This window comes from Falco peregrinus, chromosome 5 (genome assembly GCF_023634155.1).
Source record: "Falco peregrinus isolate bFalPer1 chromosome 5, bFalPer1.pri, whole genome shotgun sequence".
Taxonomy (NCBI): domain Eukaryota; kingdom Metazoa; phylum Chordata; class Aves; order Falconiformes; family Falconidae; genus Falco; species Falco peregrinus.
The window spans coordinates 99,633,212-99,653,213 of record NC_073725.1 but is presented as its reverse complement, the minus strand read 5'-3'; the positions used below and the strand labels follow the sequence as shown (position 1 = coordinate 99,653,213).

Here is a 20,002-nt window from a genome sequence, read left to right as displayed (position 1 = left end):
CCCTGCAGCATAGTTTTATTTGAGGTGCACGGAATAAAAGAGCAGAAGAGAAGAAATCACAGTATTTGATACACATTCTCAGCAGCTGCTTCATCTCACCATGTCTGAATGTGTAATCTCGCTCTCAGGAGCATTCTGCTTGAGAAGCAGCTGGGTGCTTCTGAACACAGAAGAAATACTCCCGTTTCACCAGCATTTGTGATAATACAAGCTGCAGCCAGGCCTATGGGGAAATGAAAAGTCTGTGTTTGCTAGCGACGCACATTCGGGTGGGTTACAGTGTTGTCTGTAGGATCTGAGCATGCACTTGGATTGTCCTCTCTTTCCTTAGCAGTGCTTTCTTGTACTGGAAGTGTACAAAAGAATCCCTGAGCTTTGTACCAGCTTTTTTAAAGCACTTAAACCATCTGCAGCACTTTCCTCCTTCACTCCTTGGATGGCAAGTGTGGGGTCCATTGAGTTCCTCACTGCCAAACTGGGACAGGCTGTGCTAATTTCCCAGTGTGCTGAGCACAGAAAAGGATGCTGAAGAAAAGGGGCTTTAAACCAACTGTAGCTCAGGGTTTAATGTTATCCACAGTCCTCCAGTTGTTTGGAGTTTTTTGGAAACCTGGAAAGCAGACAGCTCAGCTCATGGGGGAATAAGGCGGTGGATGAGCACTTCCCTTCCATGCCTTCTTCCAGCATTTTTTTTCCTTGGTGTGCCAGACAGCATCTCCCCACCCCAGAGAGAGAGACATTGGCAACCTCACTCCTCATTTTTTTCTGGTGACTGGATTAGCTGTAACATTGTCATTGCTCTCCGCCAACCTGATTGTATTGACTCAGCTTTCTGAGAAGCTGGAGTTAAATTCATACAAGTTGGATGTTTTCTGTTACAGCTCATGTTCTGTTTTGACCTTCTTGCCTTCACATATTTTCCCCTTTTAAAGTTACTAGCCGTACCTGAGATCTTACCATCAGCGAGCCACTTTGTGGAAACAAATATTAATTAGATGGCTGCTGATAGCATCGCATGGGTAGAAACAAATGCTTTTATAATAAATGGAATTTAATATTAATTGAGTGGTTTGGCGTTAAAGCAGGATATAAAGTGACAAGCTCATGGCACAGCAAACTGCCCTTTGCAGAAATCCAATTAGAAGAGTGAGCAGCAAATTCTAAGCAAACTTGCTATAATCACATGGGGGCAATGTAAGAAAGAGTGGAGCACAATTTGGAGACTGGGACCTGTCCCCTTGAATGTCTCGTAATTTCCTTGAATCAACATTTAGATACTATGTGGTGCCAAGTTTGCATTCTTCAGCTCTTTCCTGGCAATGCTGCACCCCATTGCTCTAGTCAAAGTGGAGAGAGACGGTATGTTTTGCAATAAAAGGGCACATCAATTAAGTGCACTGTGTTCTGCTACACGTCTGTTGGAGAGAAGTGACTCATTTGTTAGCCTGATGAAATTACTTTGCATTGAAAACTTGTGCTGATGTTACAAGGTTTTGCCTGATCACTTGAAGCTGTTACCTTTGCCATTTCCTCAACGAGAATGATCAAGAGTTGTTCCCTTTCCAAATTGCAGTGTTTGTTTATGACTTTGAAAAATAGATGATTTGCTGAGATGTGTCACAGATAGTTAAGTGCTGCCTGGAGTAACCAAGTACAATTGTCACAGGTATAGCTCATGTCCTAAAGAGCGATGTAAAATGTTTATTGGGTTTGAATTGTTCAAAAATAGTTTCTCTAAATATTATGCACCATTTTCATCTGGCAGATGGAGTTTCAGAAGCTGCTATAACAAGAGTTTGTGGCATTTCAGACAACCTGTGTATTGTGTGAAATTGGCTTAGCAAGCCTCTAAAAGGAGGAGGGTGCAGGATGTAAAGCGAGGGTGTAGGAGTGATAAAGACCTAAGCATGGCATCTGGGAAGCTGGGGCAGTGCTTCCAGGCTGATGGAGAAGCACGTGGGGGAAAAAAACCACAAAGAGCAAGTCAATTTATCCATCCTGTCAAAATGGCTACGATCAGCCAGGAGGCAAATGAATAAACGGATCAACAAGTATTTCACACTTGTGTGTTCTCGACAGGAAATCACAGATCTGAAACCAAATGTCTGGGACAAAACTACCAGAAATAGTGGCAAAATACTCTGCTGTTTAGTCTACATTTCAAACATTTTTAGCTCACAAAACTCCTTGGATTAAAATAGTGGAATAAAACAGGAACCTGTTATTGCAGTTCCCAGTTATAAGCAAAGATGAAAATAGTTGGAGTGGGTCTAGCAGCAGGACCTCGGTCCCCGCGGGAACCTCCCTTTGCCTGCATACCTGAACGTGCCTTGTTGGCTGTGGTGATTGCTGCTGTCATTTCCACCCCCAAGCTTACTGTCTAATTGCTGCACTAATGTCAGCGAAAGCACCACCAAAGATCGCATCAGAGCATGGAAATGACATGCATAAATACAGTAGGTGGAAAATTAATCTGAATTGCTAGAGGTGTCAGGACTGAACAATTCACCTAGGAGCAGACATCTCCTACGTTCCTTGAGGACAGTGTGTCTGCCTGCGCAGCCACATCGCTTCACCAGCTTCAAGAAGAGGAAATTCTGAGCCAAGAGCTTGTGTTTAATTTACATGTCTGCTTCTGAGCAAGTGCCTGATGGAACCAGGTGTGTTTCTTCATACATTAAAAAGCGTTCATATGTTTTTGCTAAGATGCAAACTGCAGCTCTTGTGGGCTTTTTTCCTCCTTTTCCCCAGCCCCGCATTTATCAACAGTGAAAGGTTATAAAGAGCTTAATAAAAGGTAGATTAAAGCTTTGGAAATAGTGCAAATAAAGAGAACGGTCTATAAATAGAGAATATATTAAACTGTATTTGGTGTTAAGGAATCTAATAATTAACATAGGTTGGCTGTATTTCTCTTGTTTCACTTATCTGCAATGAACTTTTATCTTGAATCAAAATGTTCTCCTCCTGTGATTAGTTTCATTATTAGCTGTTTCTACACACTGATTAAGACAACAGGAAAGCAATAGTTTACTTGCCCGAGTGTATACCTACTGAAAAAAGTTTGTCATAAGGATGAAAGCAGTTTCTAATTTTCAGAATATTTTTTACTGATTTCATAAAGGCAAAGTCTCTTCTAAATCTGTTACTTTCTGATTTTTCAGTTCTTGACTTCTGTATAACTGGGGGCCTACTAATAGACTTCATGGTAACTTTTCTGATATGCCTCATACTTCGAGTCCTTTTTCTGTAATAAATGGGTATTTCCTTGACACTAAAACTCCAGGAGCTTTGAATGTGTTACAGGGCTGAAACTTCAAAGATGTCCTTTTCTTAACTATTTTGAAAAGGGAACTCTTCCTTGCTTCATTTCAAGGACTTTCAGGATTATCATTCTAGTGATGCCTCTGGTGTGGTGGATTCTACCTCCATTACTTGCTTAAAATATTTCTAGAATTTTTCTTAACGGCTTGTTTGGTCTGTGGCAATGGTAATTTAAAACATACATTGGTTTTATTTTCTCTGCTTCTTTATTATGCCTAAGTATGCTTCATACTGCTTACTGCTTTTTGGTATTAATTCAATTTTTCTTATAGTATTGATTCTCCTGGTATTTGTTTGGTATTATTGCTATTGTTGATGCTATTTATTTTTTAGAAATATACAGACAGAAAATACTGCACTGTTTAATGCAAATGCTACTGGAAGGATCTTCCTGAGATGCAGGGACTTTTTATTCTGATGTATTAATTGATGTGGGTCTGTTGTGTTTAGCGAAGGGAGCCGGGTGGATATGTTCACATCACGCTGATTGTCCGATTTAACCAGAACATCTCTTCAGCGAATACAACTTGCTTCTCTGCGGTATAGCTCTATTAATGCAGAGCTATGCCCAAGGTACTTAGCCCAGCAGATAAGGAGTATTGGAGCGGGCAGAGCTCACACTAACGTGCCTGCATGTCTCCTGGCATCTGAGATAGGTCACTGGGGTCTGACTACAGTATTTTTACAGAGCTAGTTAGAGATGTATTCGGTATACCACAGCGAAATATGCAACGTGGTATTTCTTAGTGGTTTGGTTCAATGGATGGTAGTTTATTGTCTCTGATTTTTCTGTTTCCTTGTCACATTTGTTAACCTTTGAATGCAAGAAACTCATTAAAGCAATTCCTCAGACACACATACTCCAGGCTTCCCCAGAGCTCTCGAGTCACTACCAGATTAGTATCAGCGACAGCAAGAAGCGAATTTCCAAATAGGTTGATTGATAGCGAGATTAATGATCCTCAAGACTTCTGTCCAGGTTTATTATTTGGCAGCTTACAAATCTTCGCTTTCAGGGAGATGGGTGAGGAAGAAGGACCAGCTGGCTGCCACCCGGTCTGTCTGTATTAGCGTGATGAGGTGATGTACGTAGCCCTGTCAGAGCACTAGCATTAAGTAGTGTATTTTCAGTGTTCTCATTATCTGCCAGGTACTAAATAATTTGCTTCTCTGCTCTCGGTGCCAGCTGCTCTTTTCTTTTCCTTTGTACTGTGCTTCCAAAGGTATCTTTTTGTGCCATGTCTAATTGTGTTCTAAACAGAGTTAACAGAGAGACCATGAAAATTTATAAGCAGCTATTTCATTTTGAAATGGCCAACAAAAAAAGCCCACCCTCCAAATACACGATAATGAAAAGAGAAAGGAAATAATCACACTTTTAACATTTTATCCTGGCTTCAAATAAGCTAAGCATGAAATATGTCCAGCAGTGTTGGGAAAGCTTCCTAGTTCTCCCATGCCGCTTTAGTCCAGGTGCACGTGGACATGGTTGTTGAGAAACAGGGAGCTTCCCATTGAGTATTTCATTATATTTAACTAACTGGCATTTCTGCCTGAAGATGGGCAGGGCCATCAAAACAGAGCTAAAAACTGTGCCTGAATATTTAGCACATTTTTGTGTTATGCTTAGGTCCCAGGCCATGGCTTGGAATACCTGAATTGAATGTTTTGATGTCCCATTTGGAGGAAGGAAAGAATATTTTTGCAAAGGAAAGAGCAGAGCTCTTCCATTTTGAGAGTAATTGGGGACATTGAGGTGAATGTTCCAGAGAGAAAGCCAGTTTCTGCTGTCCTCTTTTAAGTGGGATCATCTCTGTCTTGTTTGTCTTATAACAAAATTTCAATCCAGAGGAATTACGCTTTGCATTTAAAAGTACCTGTATTTTAACCTCCCAGTGTGCCACCCTGGTTTTATTCCTTCCTTTCTTGAGATTCATCCCAAAGGGAATTCATGTCCTGAAATGATAATATCAAGTGTGCCCAATTTTGAGTTCTTAGAGGTGCTACTAAAAGCTCCTCTCTGGTAAGAGGCAATCTTCATTGATTGCTGCAGTTCTTGTGATTACAGAACAACTCTTCACTTGGTTAAATTTAGCTTCCTTCTGTGAAAAAGTTTTAGGTTCCTTTTTAATATTACATGATGTTTAGGGCATTGGAGGTACTACACATTTTATAGGAACTGCCTAAGATATGTTTTGATTGGAAAAGGCATATCTTTGTTTTCCTCTGTGATTTTCTAGTCTTTATTATGAATGTTGCATTAAATAAATAGTTGGCTCAGGGAGAGGAAAATTAATACATCAGGCTTCCCTTGGGTTTTTAAAACCGTGCCTAATTTTTAAACCATTTTAAGATACCACCTATAGGTTTCTCTACCCCATTTTTGCCTGAAGACATTAAAGTTTTGAGTGGTAGTGCATATAACCAGGGCACTTGTTCTCTTGCAGCAGAAAATACTGATGAGTAAACCCATTCAGTCGTCTGTAAAATTGCTGAGTGTATCCAACACAGCTGCTGTGAGTATTGATTAAAGCAGGAGGGGAAGGTCTGATGCTGCTAGCCCTGTCAGAGGTCACCAGGAGAGTAATTAGCTACCAAGTGTTACAGGGCCAAGTGTCATCACAAATAAGGTTTCACCATCGCCTTCACTGTTCTCCAGGGGCAGCAGGAAGATGGGACAAGAAAGCGTGGAAAATATTTGTGCTGAGTTAAACTAAGATTTATCCACTTAAATTTGCAGTTAAAGACCTTTCTAAGTGCATTTCTGCACTGGCCACCTGGGCACTTTCTGGTCGCACAGCTGATGAAGGGGGGAGGGCTTGAAAGCAGCTCATCTTAGTGTGTGCTGTCATTTCTTAACTGTTTAATTATTTGAATACCTTCCTAAAAATTATTATTTCTTGTATAATGTCTGAGTTCAATATCATATGTGATGTGAATGGGTGTCTAGTCTCTGGTGCAGAATAGGATCTCAGAGGGTAGGGAGAAGAGGATTTTTAATTTTGTGGAGAGCTGTGTAGTCAGCTGGCAAATTTAGGCCATAAATATTAAATTAGCTGCCTTTCCGTGTCAGAAATCCCTAGTCTTGTTTGCAGATTAGTTTTTCAGATGGACAATTTTACTAGTGGTGTGTTTTTCATCACAAATACTGTCTCAAAGTTTTGTCTGCCGCTGCCTTTTTTTTTTTTTTCCCCTTCCATCTGCCTTTTCTCAGCCTTTTTCTTGTCTTTATTTCTTACGGTACTGCAGAACGTGTGGTTTAAAGTATGTGTGGTTGGACTGATGATTAGCGTTTGGATCCTTTTAGCTTTTGCAGGACTGTGTGGGTGTGCAACAACTCACTAATGTGAAAAAGCGTTTCTCCTTGCCCAGAGGAAGTCCCCTGAAAGGGACAGGCTACTTTTCACCATCCTGTCTGGGAAAGGATGCCAAGGACTTGGCATGCTGTGAACTTCTGAAACCCATCCATGTACCATCCAGACCTCTCCAGTTATCCTATCTGGGCAATGCTTGATGCTGCTGAAGAAGATTACAGGCAGAAATTGCTTTGTGAGAGAAAGTGAATTGTCTTCGGGAGGGATATGCAGGAGAATCGGCATTATTGTCGAGAAATTTTCCTCCTTTTTCAACTTTCCTTTGTTCTCTTGGGTTTTATGCATTCCTGCTTTGTATATCCTCCCATAGCTCAAGTTCGGTCAGCCTTTGCTGCCTTACCACTCCAGTGTAGCATAGGTTCTTTTATAACTCTGCTTTTGAATTCTGATCATTAAGCGTTAAGACCTGGGATTGAAAATAATTGTAGAAAATTGGGGGAATATAAGCCATTTTCTGCCCAAAAAAGAGTAAATGCAGATGCCCCTCTGATACAATGAACGTAATATCACTGCTCCATGCTGGTCGCTTATTCATATTCATAAGATCAGCTTTTTTTCATGTGGTTTTCTCTTCTCTTTTTCTTCTTAACGCTTGAGTCAGTTTTATTGCTCATAAAAATCAGTGACTGATGACCCCAGCTAGAGCAGTGCAGACTGCAGACAGCTGTTGTCCAGGCTCCCATCCACTGCTCTGCTGGTGACATGGTCATGATTTGCAGCGCTTCTGTTGTTCGGTAGTCTGCAGCTCTTTTCTGAGGAGTCATTGCCAATTCTGACAGTGACAAATGCTTGCCAAGGAATAGTGAAGCTAGTTTAAAGTGCAGAGCCATGTGTTACTAGTACACTTGACTGCATACATACTCTGTTTTTGGTGCCAGCAGAAACCAATCTTAATTGTGTCTCCTGGAAAACATGCAAAACAGTTCAACGAGAATCTGAAGCACCTTTTCTTCTACTGAAAAGTGAGAATGAATGTGCAGAGGTAGTGAAAGGGATCATTTCCTGTCTTTGGATCATTGTTTGGGAGTTATTTGCAGACCACCCCCACCCCGGTGATGGAGGAGCGTGGTGAACGAATGCCTGTATCCAGGTTGCATTTGATAAAGGCTGAGCCATGTCCTGTGCAGCCTGGTTTAGAGGTCGCTTACAGATCCTGCTTTGATTCTTGTTTGATCTTACCTGTTCTGCACACCAGCTAAGGACTGTCTGTTCAAGTAGGGTGGCTGCAGGGACTATTGGTCTCTTTCTTAATAAATGTACGTTCAGCAGATCTCCTGTCTATGGGACTGTGGGAGGCTCTTTCCGGAGGAAGGGTACCCAGAGGACAAGGTTTGCCTTGCTCTGACAGAAGTGAATAGGCCTCCAGGACCCTTTCAAGCCATCTGCCCTCAAATTGGTCATGCTTTAGGAGGTAATGACCCAGGAAGAGAGTAGTTGCAAGAAACTGGGAGCCTGGAGCTCCTAGATGCTATTACAGCAATAAAGTATTAAAAATCTGGCTAGCCTTGGAGAGGGAATACATGCTGCTCCAGCCAACAGAAATGCCTGGAAGAAGGAGTAGATCCCTAGTGAACAAGGAAGCAATGAATGTGCCATTTCCTTCAGTGTGTGAGGCAGGACATGACTCTTGGGTGTCCCCAGAAAGTGAAGCATTCCCTTTGATTTTTCCTGTGTTCAGCCACTATCCTGGTGGCTTCAGCCAGCCCACTGCAGAGGCAATCACTCGCCCTCTGCAATAACCCCCTGCTCCTTCTCTCCCTGCCTCAGCTCCAGAGCGGATCCCTCGCCTGTCATCACAGATCAGGAGATGCTGCCCACGCTAGACAGAGTACAGAGGAGTAAAGGCCAGACGCTGCCCTCCGATCTATTCCCAGTGCTCCCATCAGCTGCAGCCTGCACTGTGTGTTTGTGTTGGAGGCAGTATTAAATAAACACTAAGGTGCTATCTTCTACACAAAAATAAAATGCATCCATGCTTTCAGGCCATTATGTGATCAGGTTCTCCCTCTTGCTTTTAGATGAGTATAAAAGAGAAGCTGCTTGAGGTTTATTAACTAATAACCAAGGAAACTTGTTTTGAGTGTCAAATCTCATGAGGCATCTCTTCTTCAGGAGCTAATCTGCTGTTTTGCTCAATGGAGATGGAACAAGCATTTAACCCAGCTAATCAGGACCAACTCGGCATATTTTTCTGCTTTCAGCTTGATAATAAGGTGCTGCTGCTTGGGACTTTGCATCCTGCTAGTTTGCTTTAATAACTCACTGCCAGTATCTCTGCAAAAAGATTCTGGGCAGGGGGATGCTCTCCCTCGCCTTGTCTTTGCATTCCAGACCCTGCCTCTGCTCCTTCTCAGGGGAGTTGCTAATCTCGCAGTGTTTTACTTTCTGCATTTTGGTCCATATGTGACAACTGTGTGTCTGATCACCACAATCCCGAACAGTTATTGTACCCCAGGGGAAGAAAGCCAAAAAAACATATGGGGCTAGAGAAAATGGTGTGCTTCACTGCACACAGGCGTATTTCAGAGACAACAGAGTCTTTGGTATTTTGCAGAAAAGATGCGGGCTCTCAGAAATCTTCCGGAAGTGTAATCAAGGCTGTGATTTGCTTTTCCTCCACCAGTGCTGCAAGAAATGCAAGAATTATTCTAAAATTAGTGTTTTGGTTGTTAAGATTTTAATAATATTTATGCCATTGACAAATCCCGTTCGCTCATTCACTCAGGACTGCTGACAGTGTTGGTTTCCTGAGCAAACAGGCACGCGGGTGCAAACACCTGCACATGGGTACACACTGGGGTTAGAAGTTACAGGCTGACGTGCTCATGTGAAAACAGTTGTAGACTTGCAGCTTGTCTAGCCCTGCATCCGCTCCCACCTCTCTCCGTAGCTGCTTCTCCAGTGACTCGAAACAAGCAATTTTCTGCTCTCATCCTTCTCCTTTATCCAGCCCTTCCCATATACGTGCACAGCTTTAGTGCAGCCTCTTGTAGCCTTAGCAACTGCTGCTGCTTAAGGTTTGTGTGCTGAGGGAAAGGTGATGGGTGGGGGAAATGCCAGGGGATAGAAAGGAGCATCCTAAACTGGGGGAAAAGGAAGATACTAAATTGTCTGAAATGCCTCTCAGTAGTCTTGATCCCAGCTATCAGTATTTCATTAGTACAAACTAGACAAGTTTGACAAAGGCTCTTCTTGGGCCCAGCTGTTTCCTTGCTCAGGAAAAATGGACATTGTCCAAACTGGGGGCCTGGAGGCATCTGCCTGGTGCCCCTGGAGTTCCCTCCAGGATCTGCACAGAGGAGAGATGCAAGAGTAGGAAACAGACCCAGTAAGCAGAACTTGCTAGAAAATGCATCCAGTGAGTTTGTAAAGCCCATTGTAAAAGGTCTTTTAAAGATCAATCCTCTCTGTCCTGTTCAAGGACAGAGAGTTTGAGCCTGCATAGTCCCATCAGTGCTGCCTTCTGCTGCCACCAGGCACCCCTGAGACCTGGAGGGAGTCACCAGGACAGGGATGCAATGGCCTGTGCACAGCAAGCTCAGCTTTAGAGGCTAAACTTGGAATATTTACAGCTATTATGAAAAAGTGGGGGGGAAGAAATGTTTGAGAGGCATTCTTTCACCTAACCTGCCAGTATCCAGTATTGTAAAGTAATGAACATGCTGTGTTATGTATGTATGTACATAAAACAATGGGATGTTTGTGACTTGAGAAAATCTTTAGTCAAATTCCATGGTGGCTGCCTTTTCAAAACAGCTACAGAAAGTCTTCCAGAAATAAAATAAAGAATTGCTAATGACATTAATGATTGTAGCAAACTTTACTATGTGAAATATTCACATAATACATTGTTATTCCAACATTGTGCTCAGCAGTGATGTGCTGGACTGGGTGTTCTGCTATTGCCATCATGGGCCTTACAATATCGCATGATGTGTTTATCAACACAATTACATATTTTGAGGCTATTAAGGAAAAGCTATCTTATGGCTGCATAAAAAAAACCATAATGCCAGCCCATCAGAGCCTCTCAGAGTATAGAATAACAAATTAACAGAAAATAATTGCTTTTCTTCAGTATCATCAGCTTAAAAAAATCCTGTAAATCCCTGCGTAAAGGTCTGTCTTTCTATCAAACACCTTCTTAAGGCCTTCATTACCAGGAGAAGCCGTTCAAGGATTTTTGTAGTATTGACTCAAGGGAAAGAGCCCCAAATACATCAAAATCAAGAACATTTTGCCTGTTTCATATTCATAGTTTCTTCTTTATGTGTGACTGATTTATTCTGCTGCGTGCCCCCAGGGTGTGCATTGTCCAAAATAAAGGCTGCCAAAAAAAACTGAGAACAGGGAGCAAGTAGGATGGGGGGAGTTCAGCCGATGTTTTTATATGGCTGTGAGACTATTGCACATCTTGCATCCTCATGTGTGAATTCACCTTATGGTGTTTCTTAACAAAAGCATACTCGCTAAATAAATAACTTCAGCACAATGCAAGACATCGTGCCTGAAAATAGAAAGCTGCTCCGAGACAATTACTCCATGCTGTGAAATCCGCTCTCTCCTGCTTCAGTATTGTCTTAAGTTGTACTTGTGCAGCCATAGCATGTGCTTGTGTTATAAAGCACTGTGACTGCAGTAGAAAGTACAAATGCATGGAACGCAAGCACCCATGATTATTTCAGGGTCTGGTTTCGCCTAAGAGAGTGGTTTGATTTTCAGTGACTATTTCGCTCCCTGGCATGCATGGATGTTGAAAACAAAGGGAGCACAAATTACTTTGAGGAAGTCTGCAAAGCCAGCGTTGCAGAGTGGGCTCTCTGTGGAGAGCACAATGCCCAAATTACAGAGAAGCAGACTGCAAGGCAGAAACTTGTAAGCCACTACGTGCAAATACGTTTCAGCAAGGGAAGCAGCAACTTGACAAAAGGCACAGCTCACAAGGCCACCTGCAAACTTTGCCCAGGTGTTGAGAAGCAGTTCATTAAGGGCTGCAATGAGGGGGATCTTTCTGCAATGGGAAGCTATTGTTAAGCGCCTCGACAGATGAGAGCAGACCCTTCTCCTGCCACAATAGCTGCTCGCACCAAGCAAGACTCATTAAATATTCAGTTCCAGCCTCAAGCAGCTCATTAAGTCAGCAATGAGCGGTGACGCTGGTGTTGGAAAACCCTGCCTCAGTTAACATCACCATGCAGAGTCTCCTCGGATCTCTTGATGTTATTCTGCTCAGTACCTTTTCTGTGATGACCAGCTTGTGCTCTCTGCTTTGCATTAAATACAGGTAAAAAAAAGTGTCAGGTGGATTTAAGTTCTGCTGTTCTTTATAGGCCTTTTCAGAGATGACTCCTGGAGCCCTAGCTAAGTGTCTATTGCGTTTTTCTGTAGCAGTGTATGTAATACAAGTTTGCAGGATGGGATGAGGGTTATATGGCTTTTGTGTTAAAAACAAACAAACAAAAAAACGTTATGTTTGCAGAATAACTTTCATAGCAGAACACCATGACACACAGCAGTTACAGATGCTGTATTACTGTCTGTCGGCTGTTACACAGCAGAAACTTTTACAGTAAGTGTATTTTCCCTGGAAATGCTGGTGTCTTAGGTGGATTTTGGCTTGAACTGTATGCTGGATATGTTTCTTGTGTGCAGAGTTTCTTTCTGAATGATGTATTTGAAACCTGTTTTGCAACTGCTAACTTTTGTGAGTGTAATTTCATATTCAGTAGTACTTAGCAGTAATATACAGAAGCATTTATGATGGGTGGATGTCAGATGTCAATGAATTAGAGCACACCAGAATCCAGAATTAGGACTGTTAATTGTAGAAAACACACATGTTTTCACGCATTGGTATTTCAAAGCTATAATGTCTGAAAGTATGGAGCAGAAATGGAAGAGAAATGGAGAAGCAGAACATGTGCAAAAGTTTTTGGCTGTTGTTTCAGAGGGTAGTTTTTCACACCCTGAATTTATTATCTTTTTTTTCTTTTTCTTTTATCAGAAAGTGTTTTCAGACTGCCCATTTCTATGTGGAGGACAGCAGTTCCCCCCGTGTGGTCCCCAATGAAAGTATTCCCATTATACCTATTCCAGGTAAGACAGTCTTAAACTGCTGTGCTTGTGCTACTTGGAGTCTGTTTTAATTACATAGAGAAGGATATGCTTGTGGTAATTCATGGGGATTTGGTAGAAATTTGTTGTATCAGTGCTGCTTCATATACTATAAGGTGCTTTGCAATGGGGCTTTGAATGCCAATCCTGTATTTTTCCCTAGGCACCTCTCTCACATTGTTTTAATAGAAATTTCTGAATAACCTTTCTAAAATGTCAAAAATACAAGCAACACTTCTTAAAAACACAAAGGCATTGCATCCAGTGTGGAACAAGCCGCTCCATCAGGGAGGCTGTGGACAAGGGACATGCAGCTCCACTGCTCTCTCGAGAGCGGGGGACTTGCCCCCCACTTTCAGGTGGGCAGAGGTGGTGTCTGCAGGGTCTCAGAGAGGAAAGCAGGACGCAGGGAAAATCAAACAATCTCAAGTAAAGTCCAAAGGCGTATGTTAATTTGGTATTAATCAAGTTACCAAAAGCCAAATTCTCCCCTCAGCTATACGGACAGTGAAGCTGGAAGCAGAGTTTAGTACTTTTCTCTCTTCGTGAGACATTTCCCCTAGGAATTATTAAGTGTGGGATCCAGCTCCCTTTAAGCCGTGATGACAGAGAGCAGCTTGGTGTCACAGTGGCCTTTGCAGCCGCTGCCTTGTTTGATGTTGGTTCGTTTCACAGGCAGAATTAAGATGCCCAAAGTGTTGTATTGACCTCAGTCTGTCAAATGCTCATACTCGCTGCTTCAAGGTGGTTTGAGTTTCCTTGTCGTATTCTGTAATTTGTGTCGTTGGTGTAGGATTCAGTCTGTAGCTAATTAGGTTCATTTTACCAAAAAACATTCAAAGCCATCTCTGAGACACTGAAGGAAACATGCTTCCTAGAAAAGTGAAAGAATCCGGTTATATTTTCCTTGATTTTATTCAGTAGACATGTGTGACTTATTTCTAGAAAGAGTCTTTCAGAGTAGCCATGGGAACTAATATGAAAGGTTAGCTATTACGTTCCTGCAGAAAACATTAGGCAGTTTGCCTTGCAGTCTGATGCTGTGCCACTGAAAAGAAAAGCAAATGTGCTATCATCTCCTCTCCTTTCTGTGGCAGACATGTCCTGGCCACATCGCGTCCTTTGTAAGAAGCCACCCTTCTTCTCCTTTAGGGTAACGGGAGATGGGAGGTTTTAGCCTTGCAATGAGCTTTCACAAAAGAACCTAAATAGTTGGAGAACTCCATTCTTCCTACTGTAAACCCAGGATGAGCGCTTCCCTGTTGGGGCTGCTTTTGGCAGTCAGCTTAATGGTCCCACCGTGCCTGCTGTCGTGTGGTACCTCCTTAGAGCTTGCGAGGAAGGGGAGGGTGAGCTAACCTGGTCTCTCTGCAAAGCAGTGTCAAAGCACAGGGGATTACGAGCACAAGGCAGTGGGAGGAGATAAATTCTCCCCTTGGAGAGAAGTCTCTGGCCATTGTGTAGGTTTTTCACTGTAATTGAGACAACTTTTTTATAGATAAAGAAACCAGCAGAAAGTTCAGCATCTTTTCATGCTGTGGTCTGTGTTGCTGAGACAGTGGTTCTTCCCCTGTTTTGCAGGGATGTTCTGATGGTCAGTCCATTAATGACTGGACAGCATTCATATAAACTGTAATTTATACTGAAGAAGTTCCATTAAAACTGTTCAGGTGACAGGTACCATCAGGCTAGCACATCCCATTCTAACATGTAACAACAGGTGACAGAACAGAAGAAAATTGCTTTTTGGGGCTGTCTTGCCATGACTAGAACAAGCTGGACCACAGCAGCTTTGGGACTGACATGATGCCCCATCACTGCAGTGCACACTGTGGCCTGCTCAGGCTCGGTAACGCTAAGAGTGAGCTGCTCACCCCGATAATGGGCACTGCAGATTAAGGCACCTGCTGAGCAAGTGCTGCAAGATATCTCAAGAAGCTTTGTAGTTCAAAATCTACAAGGACTGCCGATGCGATGAGCTCTGAGGCGCATGAAGAACTGGGACTTAGAGGTTTAGTCTAGTTGGATGCAAAGGTGAATCCAGCCCTTGAATTCCCAATGCAATCACAAGATTTTTGTGGCTAAGATAGACGTTTAGACACCTGCATATAGATATCCAAATGGAGATGCATTGACCTGAAGCTGAATCATGCCCAGAAAGTCTTAAGAGAGAATGAACTGATGAACTTGAAGATCTTGGCACTGACAGTAAAGCTATTCAGGCCACCAAAATACAAGTCACCCTCTGGAAGTGCCTCTCTGTGTCTATTAGCTATTACCTGTACAAGGAGCTGGTAATGAGGCTCAGTGTTAGTAGAGATAAATTCCAGCTATGCTGGCTTTTTCCAAAGATGGGAGCTACTGCCTGGAAAGATCCTGAAGCTGTCCTAAACATTTCCCTTGTTTGGAGATGTCGAAGAGGCCTGTTTTCCCCCATATACCTGTTGCTAAATGACAGTCTCCTCTGACGTCAGCTGCTACTCCCACATAAGCAGCCCACTGAAGTGCCTTAAAAATATTAAATGACAAAATTTTCCTTTAAACTGATCACAACTGATGAAATTATAAGCCTCTGAACTTTTCCTCTGGAAGCTGCCAGAGGGTGTGAGAAAGTCTTACTTGCCATGTTGATCCTAAAAGCAAAATGTAAGTGGCATTTCAAATTTTTCGAAGTAATCCTGTTAGGTTGTGAAACCCCATCCTTATAAAAGAAATTTTAATAGATGCCCATGGGACCATGCATCTGCCTCCTACAATTCAGTGGACTAATTTCTGCTCTGAGTTATGAGCAAGCAGCCACAATGATGGATATTTAGGGCAGCGTATCTGAAGACAGGAGATTTGCCAAGGCCCATCTACAGCCTGCAGTGAGCTGCCGGTCAGAGGGAGCTGAGCGGGTTTGGCTTGCCTGGTCCTGGCCAGGTGTGGGGTGGCTCTGCCAGGTGTCTGGAAGCCAGGCACAGCAACATCCTGACACAGCTCACGAGGTTTCAGAAGCGGCACTGGCATCTCTGCATGCCACCGCTCTGCTCCGTGACCTGTCGGCGTGCTCAGAGGTAGCTTTCGTGTTTAGTTCTGCACCACATTCTGCTCTTATTTAGGCAAGCCCTCTGTCTTCTCAGGTCTATGAGCTCTAAAATCAATCTGCCTGCTACCTACAATAGACAAACAGTACAATTCATCAGGTCCAAAATCTAAAACAATCTTCCTGTAAAGGAATTATTTTACCTATTTTCTATTTCACTTCCCATGGCATACGTGCTTAATTATTGTGCATGAAGCCACATCACCCATAGGTGTGTGCTTATCTGTGCAAATTTGCTCTGAGACTCAAATCATTATCATTATTCATAATTATCTGCACTGCTTGATCTAGAGAAACACGGGACAAAGGAGATATCATTAACTGAGTCACCCACTGGATATTACAATTGAGGTATGAATCTAAACTCACATAAGCCTTACACCTGACAATAATGCATCTGTAATCAATGCAGATTTCTCAAACTCCCCTGCTGTTCAGCCCAACAAAATTATTTCTCCATGTCTTCTCTCTTTGCCTCCACACTCAGTTAATTTTGGCCACATCCACATCATCTTTGCCTGGATCTCTCTGCTATAACATTTGGTCTTGGCAAGACCTTGTTCTCAGCAAACCAGCTCCTGGTCCTGTTGGTTTGGTTTTTTCCATAGCTGGGTCAGTATCTGGGTAAAACATTTCTGGACTTGATCCTTTTTGGTAGAGTTGGGTAAGTAAGAATAACAGCAACATCGTAGCTGCAGACCTGTATGTTTTTTGCAGCACTGCAAAACAAAATGCATCCCATGTCAGTTTTCCTGTCTTCTCGTTGCTAGACCTGCTCCACAACAGCAGTGCAGAAGTGCACCTCTGTGATGACATCCAATAGTGGAACTAGCAAAAACTCCACTTCTGCCCTCCTACTGTCCTTTGTTTCAGAGCTTTCCTGCTTTTGGGTGTTTTTTCTGGATCTTGCTGTGGCTTTACTGGTTTCTTGCCCAGCCCATGGACACAACAGACACTGTGGCACTGGTGTTAGCAGGACTTGTGAGATCCATACAGAGGTAGTTGAGGCTTGACCCTACAGCAAAACTCTGCATAGTCTTGACCACAGTTCAGAGAAACAGGCTGGCCAATGCAACTGATTCATTTAGCATATTATTCCAGATGTCTTTCACCATTTTTAGTACAAGTAAAATGTCTCAGATGGGATGCCAGTCATTTCAGCTGTGTCTAGACTACAAGACTAAGGAGCACTTCCCAGTTCTTGGATCAAGGTGCATGCAGTTTTAAGTTTAAATGGCAGTAAATTAATTTTTTAACTAGTACTGGAATTTATGAATAGTGTATTTAAAATAACTAGAGGCACAATCCAATGGAGAAACACTCTCATGCTTCTTTAAGAGTGACTCAGTGTGTGTGCATGAGCCCAGGAAACAGCGGAGCAGCCAGTTACGTTGCAGTGAAAAGGTGTCTGGACCACCTCATGCCATCGTGTGAAGGTGTAAAGCCAGTGCAGCCATGGCCCTCCTTCATTTCCCTCCCTCTTTGCATGGTTACAAGAAGGAGTCCTATCAAGAGTCCATCTTACTAACTTTTAGCTTCTGTTAATCTCTGCAGAATTTTGAAACCTTCTTCCTTATTCCTTTAATAACCATGGTTGCCTTGAACTTTCCTGATGAATGTCGGTGCTTAGGCTTGTTGGGCTTTTTTACAAGCCCAGCTCCTGCACTTCTGATACCTTCTGGGAGTATCCACCCCGTGATAAACTGTTTCTATTAAGAGACTGACTGTAACAAGAGGTACCTCATTTGACAAAGAAACTGCAGGTTCCCAACAGAGCCTTGGTATCTTACTGTCTTCTGCCAAGATATAGCTGTCTCAAGCTGCATCCCAAAGCAGAGCACCAGGACGTGTCTGTGCCTACTACAGTGGTGGTGTATTGAGCACAGCGATCCTCCGTGCTCTGTGCTAGAGACTGACAAGGTACAGGAAAAAGTGCCAAGTGCAGCTCAGGACATGTTTCTCAAGGGCATGAAGCTCTTCACTGAGCACAGACGTAGTGCTTTTCAGCTGTTTAAGACTTTTTCTGCTTTTTGCTCCCTGCGGATTTATGTCCCAGCACCATATTGTGAATTGTACCTATCTTCAGCTTCAATTAAATTCATGAATGCAATATTGCAAACACAGCTATCCTCTGAAGCCAAGAAGATATCAAGGTATTTTAGGGAACATCCACCTTCCTTTTTCTCTGCTACGAACCCTGCTTCTGCAGAACACTGAAGAATTTATGGTATGATATCTAACCATGGTACTTGTGGAGGCTTTAGGAGCTGGATAAATCATCCAAAAACATGTTTTCTTGGTGGCCATGTGAATTGCGGATGAGAGGCGTCACACTGGGATGCAGAGCCCTGGAAGTTGAACCTCCGTGTGCTTAAATGTAAGGCATGTATGGAATTGATGGCATGACTGAGACCTGAGGATGGAAATATGTGAGGTTAAAATTGTGTTCCTTAGCAGGCAATATAAAATAAGATCAGGCTTAATTTCTGTGCTAAGGAGAAATTCACATTGTTTCATTCTCTTGGAGTGAAATTGTTTTTTAGCTTAAAGGGAAGAAGTGTATTGCTATTACGTTTATAATTAATGATAACCTAATCTAAAATTTGTACAAGCAGATTTAAACTGAGCTCTTATTTTGACACATATAAAATTTTATCATTAACATCTTTATACTCCTGACTGACACATGGCTAATAGCATCGTAGTAGATTAAATCTTGAAGCAAGAGAGATGAATGTAGCTACAATATTACACAGGTGATTTTTCATATTCTGCTTTTTCATGTGTCTCCCCTTTATCAGAAACCTGCCCTTGTGTTCATTTGACTTGATCTTAACAAATAGATTGCAATTATCTTGCTGAAAGGACTTCTGTGTTTTTCTTTCAACACGCCCACCTATCCAGGGCTTTCCAAATGTATTTGAAGTGTTTCCCGTGACTTTTCACTTTGAAAGGCCATTTTTATTAAAAACAGCACTTCATATGCATGATTACAAAAATGTGAGCATTAATGAGGAATAGTGTCCCCAATAATCAACTCTCAGTAATTCATTATTTATCTTAATTTATTTTAATTTATGAATTGTGTAAAGTACTAAGGTCCGTGACTTCAGGAGGATAGCAGCCTTAAAGGGCTTCAGCAGGTAGTTTGGTCTCCTAGAATGAAACCCATTGTATTGCCTGTTTAGTGTTTATGCAGATATGATCTCCACAGAAAGCAGACACCTTAAGGGGGTTTTAATGACTTTTTTTAATCATAAATTAATTGATACTGATTTTATAAAAATAAAACTGTTGTTATATATCCGGCCATCTTTTATACAGCAAGCAATGTGATCAGTCAGAAAAATTAATTATTCCAAATGAAATACGATGGCTTCAGTTGCATTCTTATTTTTAATAGTTAAGCAAGGAAAGCCAGTGTACTGCAGAATTCAAGGCTCTGACTATATAAATGTGTATAATTCAAATACACTATATCTAAAAGGGTTTGAAGAAAGCTGGGCGCCGCCCTTTTTTACATGTGGAATTACTCGTGGAGTCTAGTATTTGCGTGACTTGGATCAGGATCTGGCTGTGGAGTCACCTGCTCAAACATTTCAGATTCAATCACTGCCGAAATCTGAGCTGAATGTGAAGTTTCTGGTCCCTGTAAGTGTGTGTGCTTCGGAGTGTGCACTCAATTTGTAGGTTTGGAGGTTTTTGTATATTGTAGAGGTGAACACCTGACCTTAGCAGAATCGATAGGAGTTTTCCAATAACCTTTACTGGGGCAGAATTTTACCCAAGGGTATGCAATTAATCCTTGCAATATTCTTTACGATCAGTCAGTCTTCTAGAGACAGACCAAATAGAGACATACTTGGGCTTTACATCCCCGTTTAGTACTGTGTGTTGTATGCGCTCTCCTATTGCACGGTACAGTTGCATAGATCCTATTCAGACCTGTGCCACGAGTGCCCCATGGCTCCTTGTGGAAATGAATCTGTTGGAATCGCACTCCGCGTGGTTATTTCTGCAGCAGTGCTGCATGTGAAGGCAAGCTTTTGCCATAGCTCTGCAGCTTTCGTTCTGGTACATATTGTAGTTGGCTGTTAGAATGGCT

General features: G+C 42.3%; 1 protein-coding gene across 1 annotated transcript in view; it reads left to right on the top strand.

Annotated features, from left to right (window-relative positions):
- Window positions 1-20,002, top strand: part of PTPRG (protein tyrosine phosphatase receptor type G) — a 408,755-nt gene that overhangs the window by 356,000 nt on the left and 32,753 nt on the right. Inside the window, exon 14 of the mRNA XM_055804321.1 lies at window positions 12,703-12,794. Coding sequence (XP_055660296.1) covers window positions 12,703-12,794 — 92 coding nt within the window. The remainder of the gene's footprint in view (window positions 1-12,702; window positions 12,795-20,002) is intronic.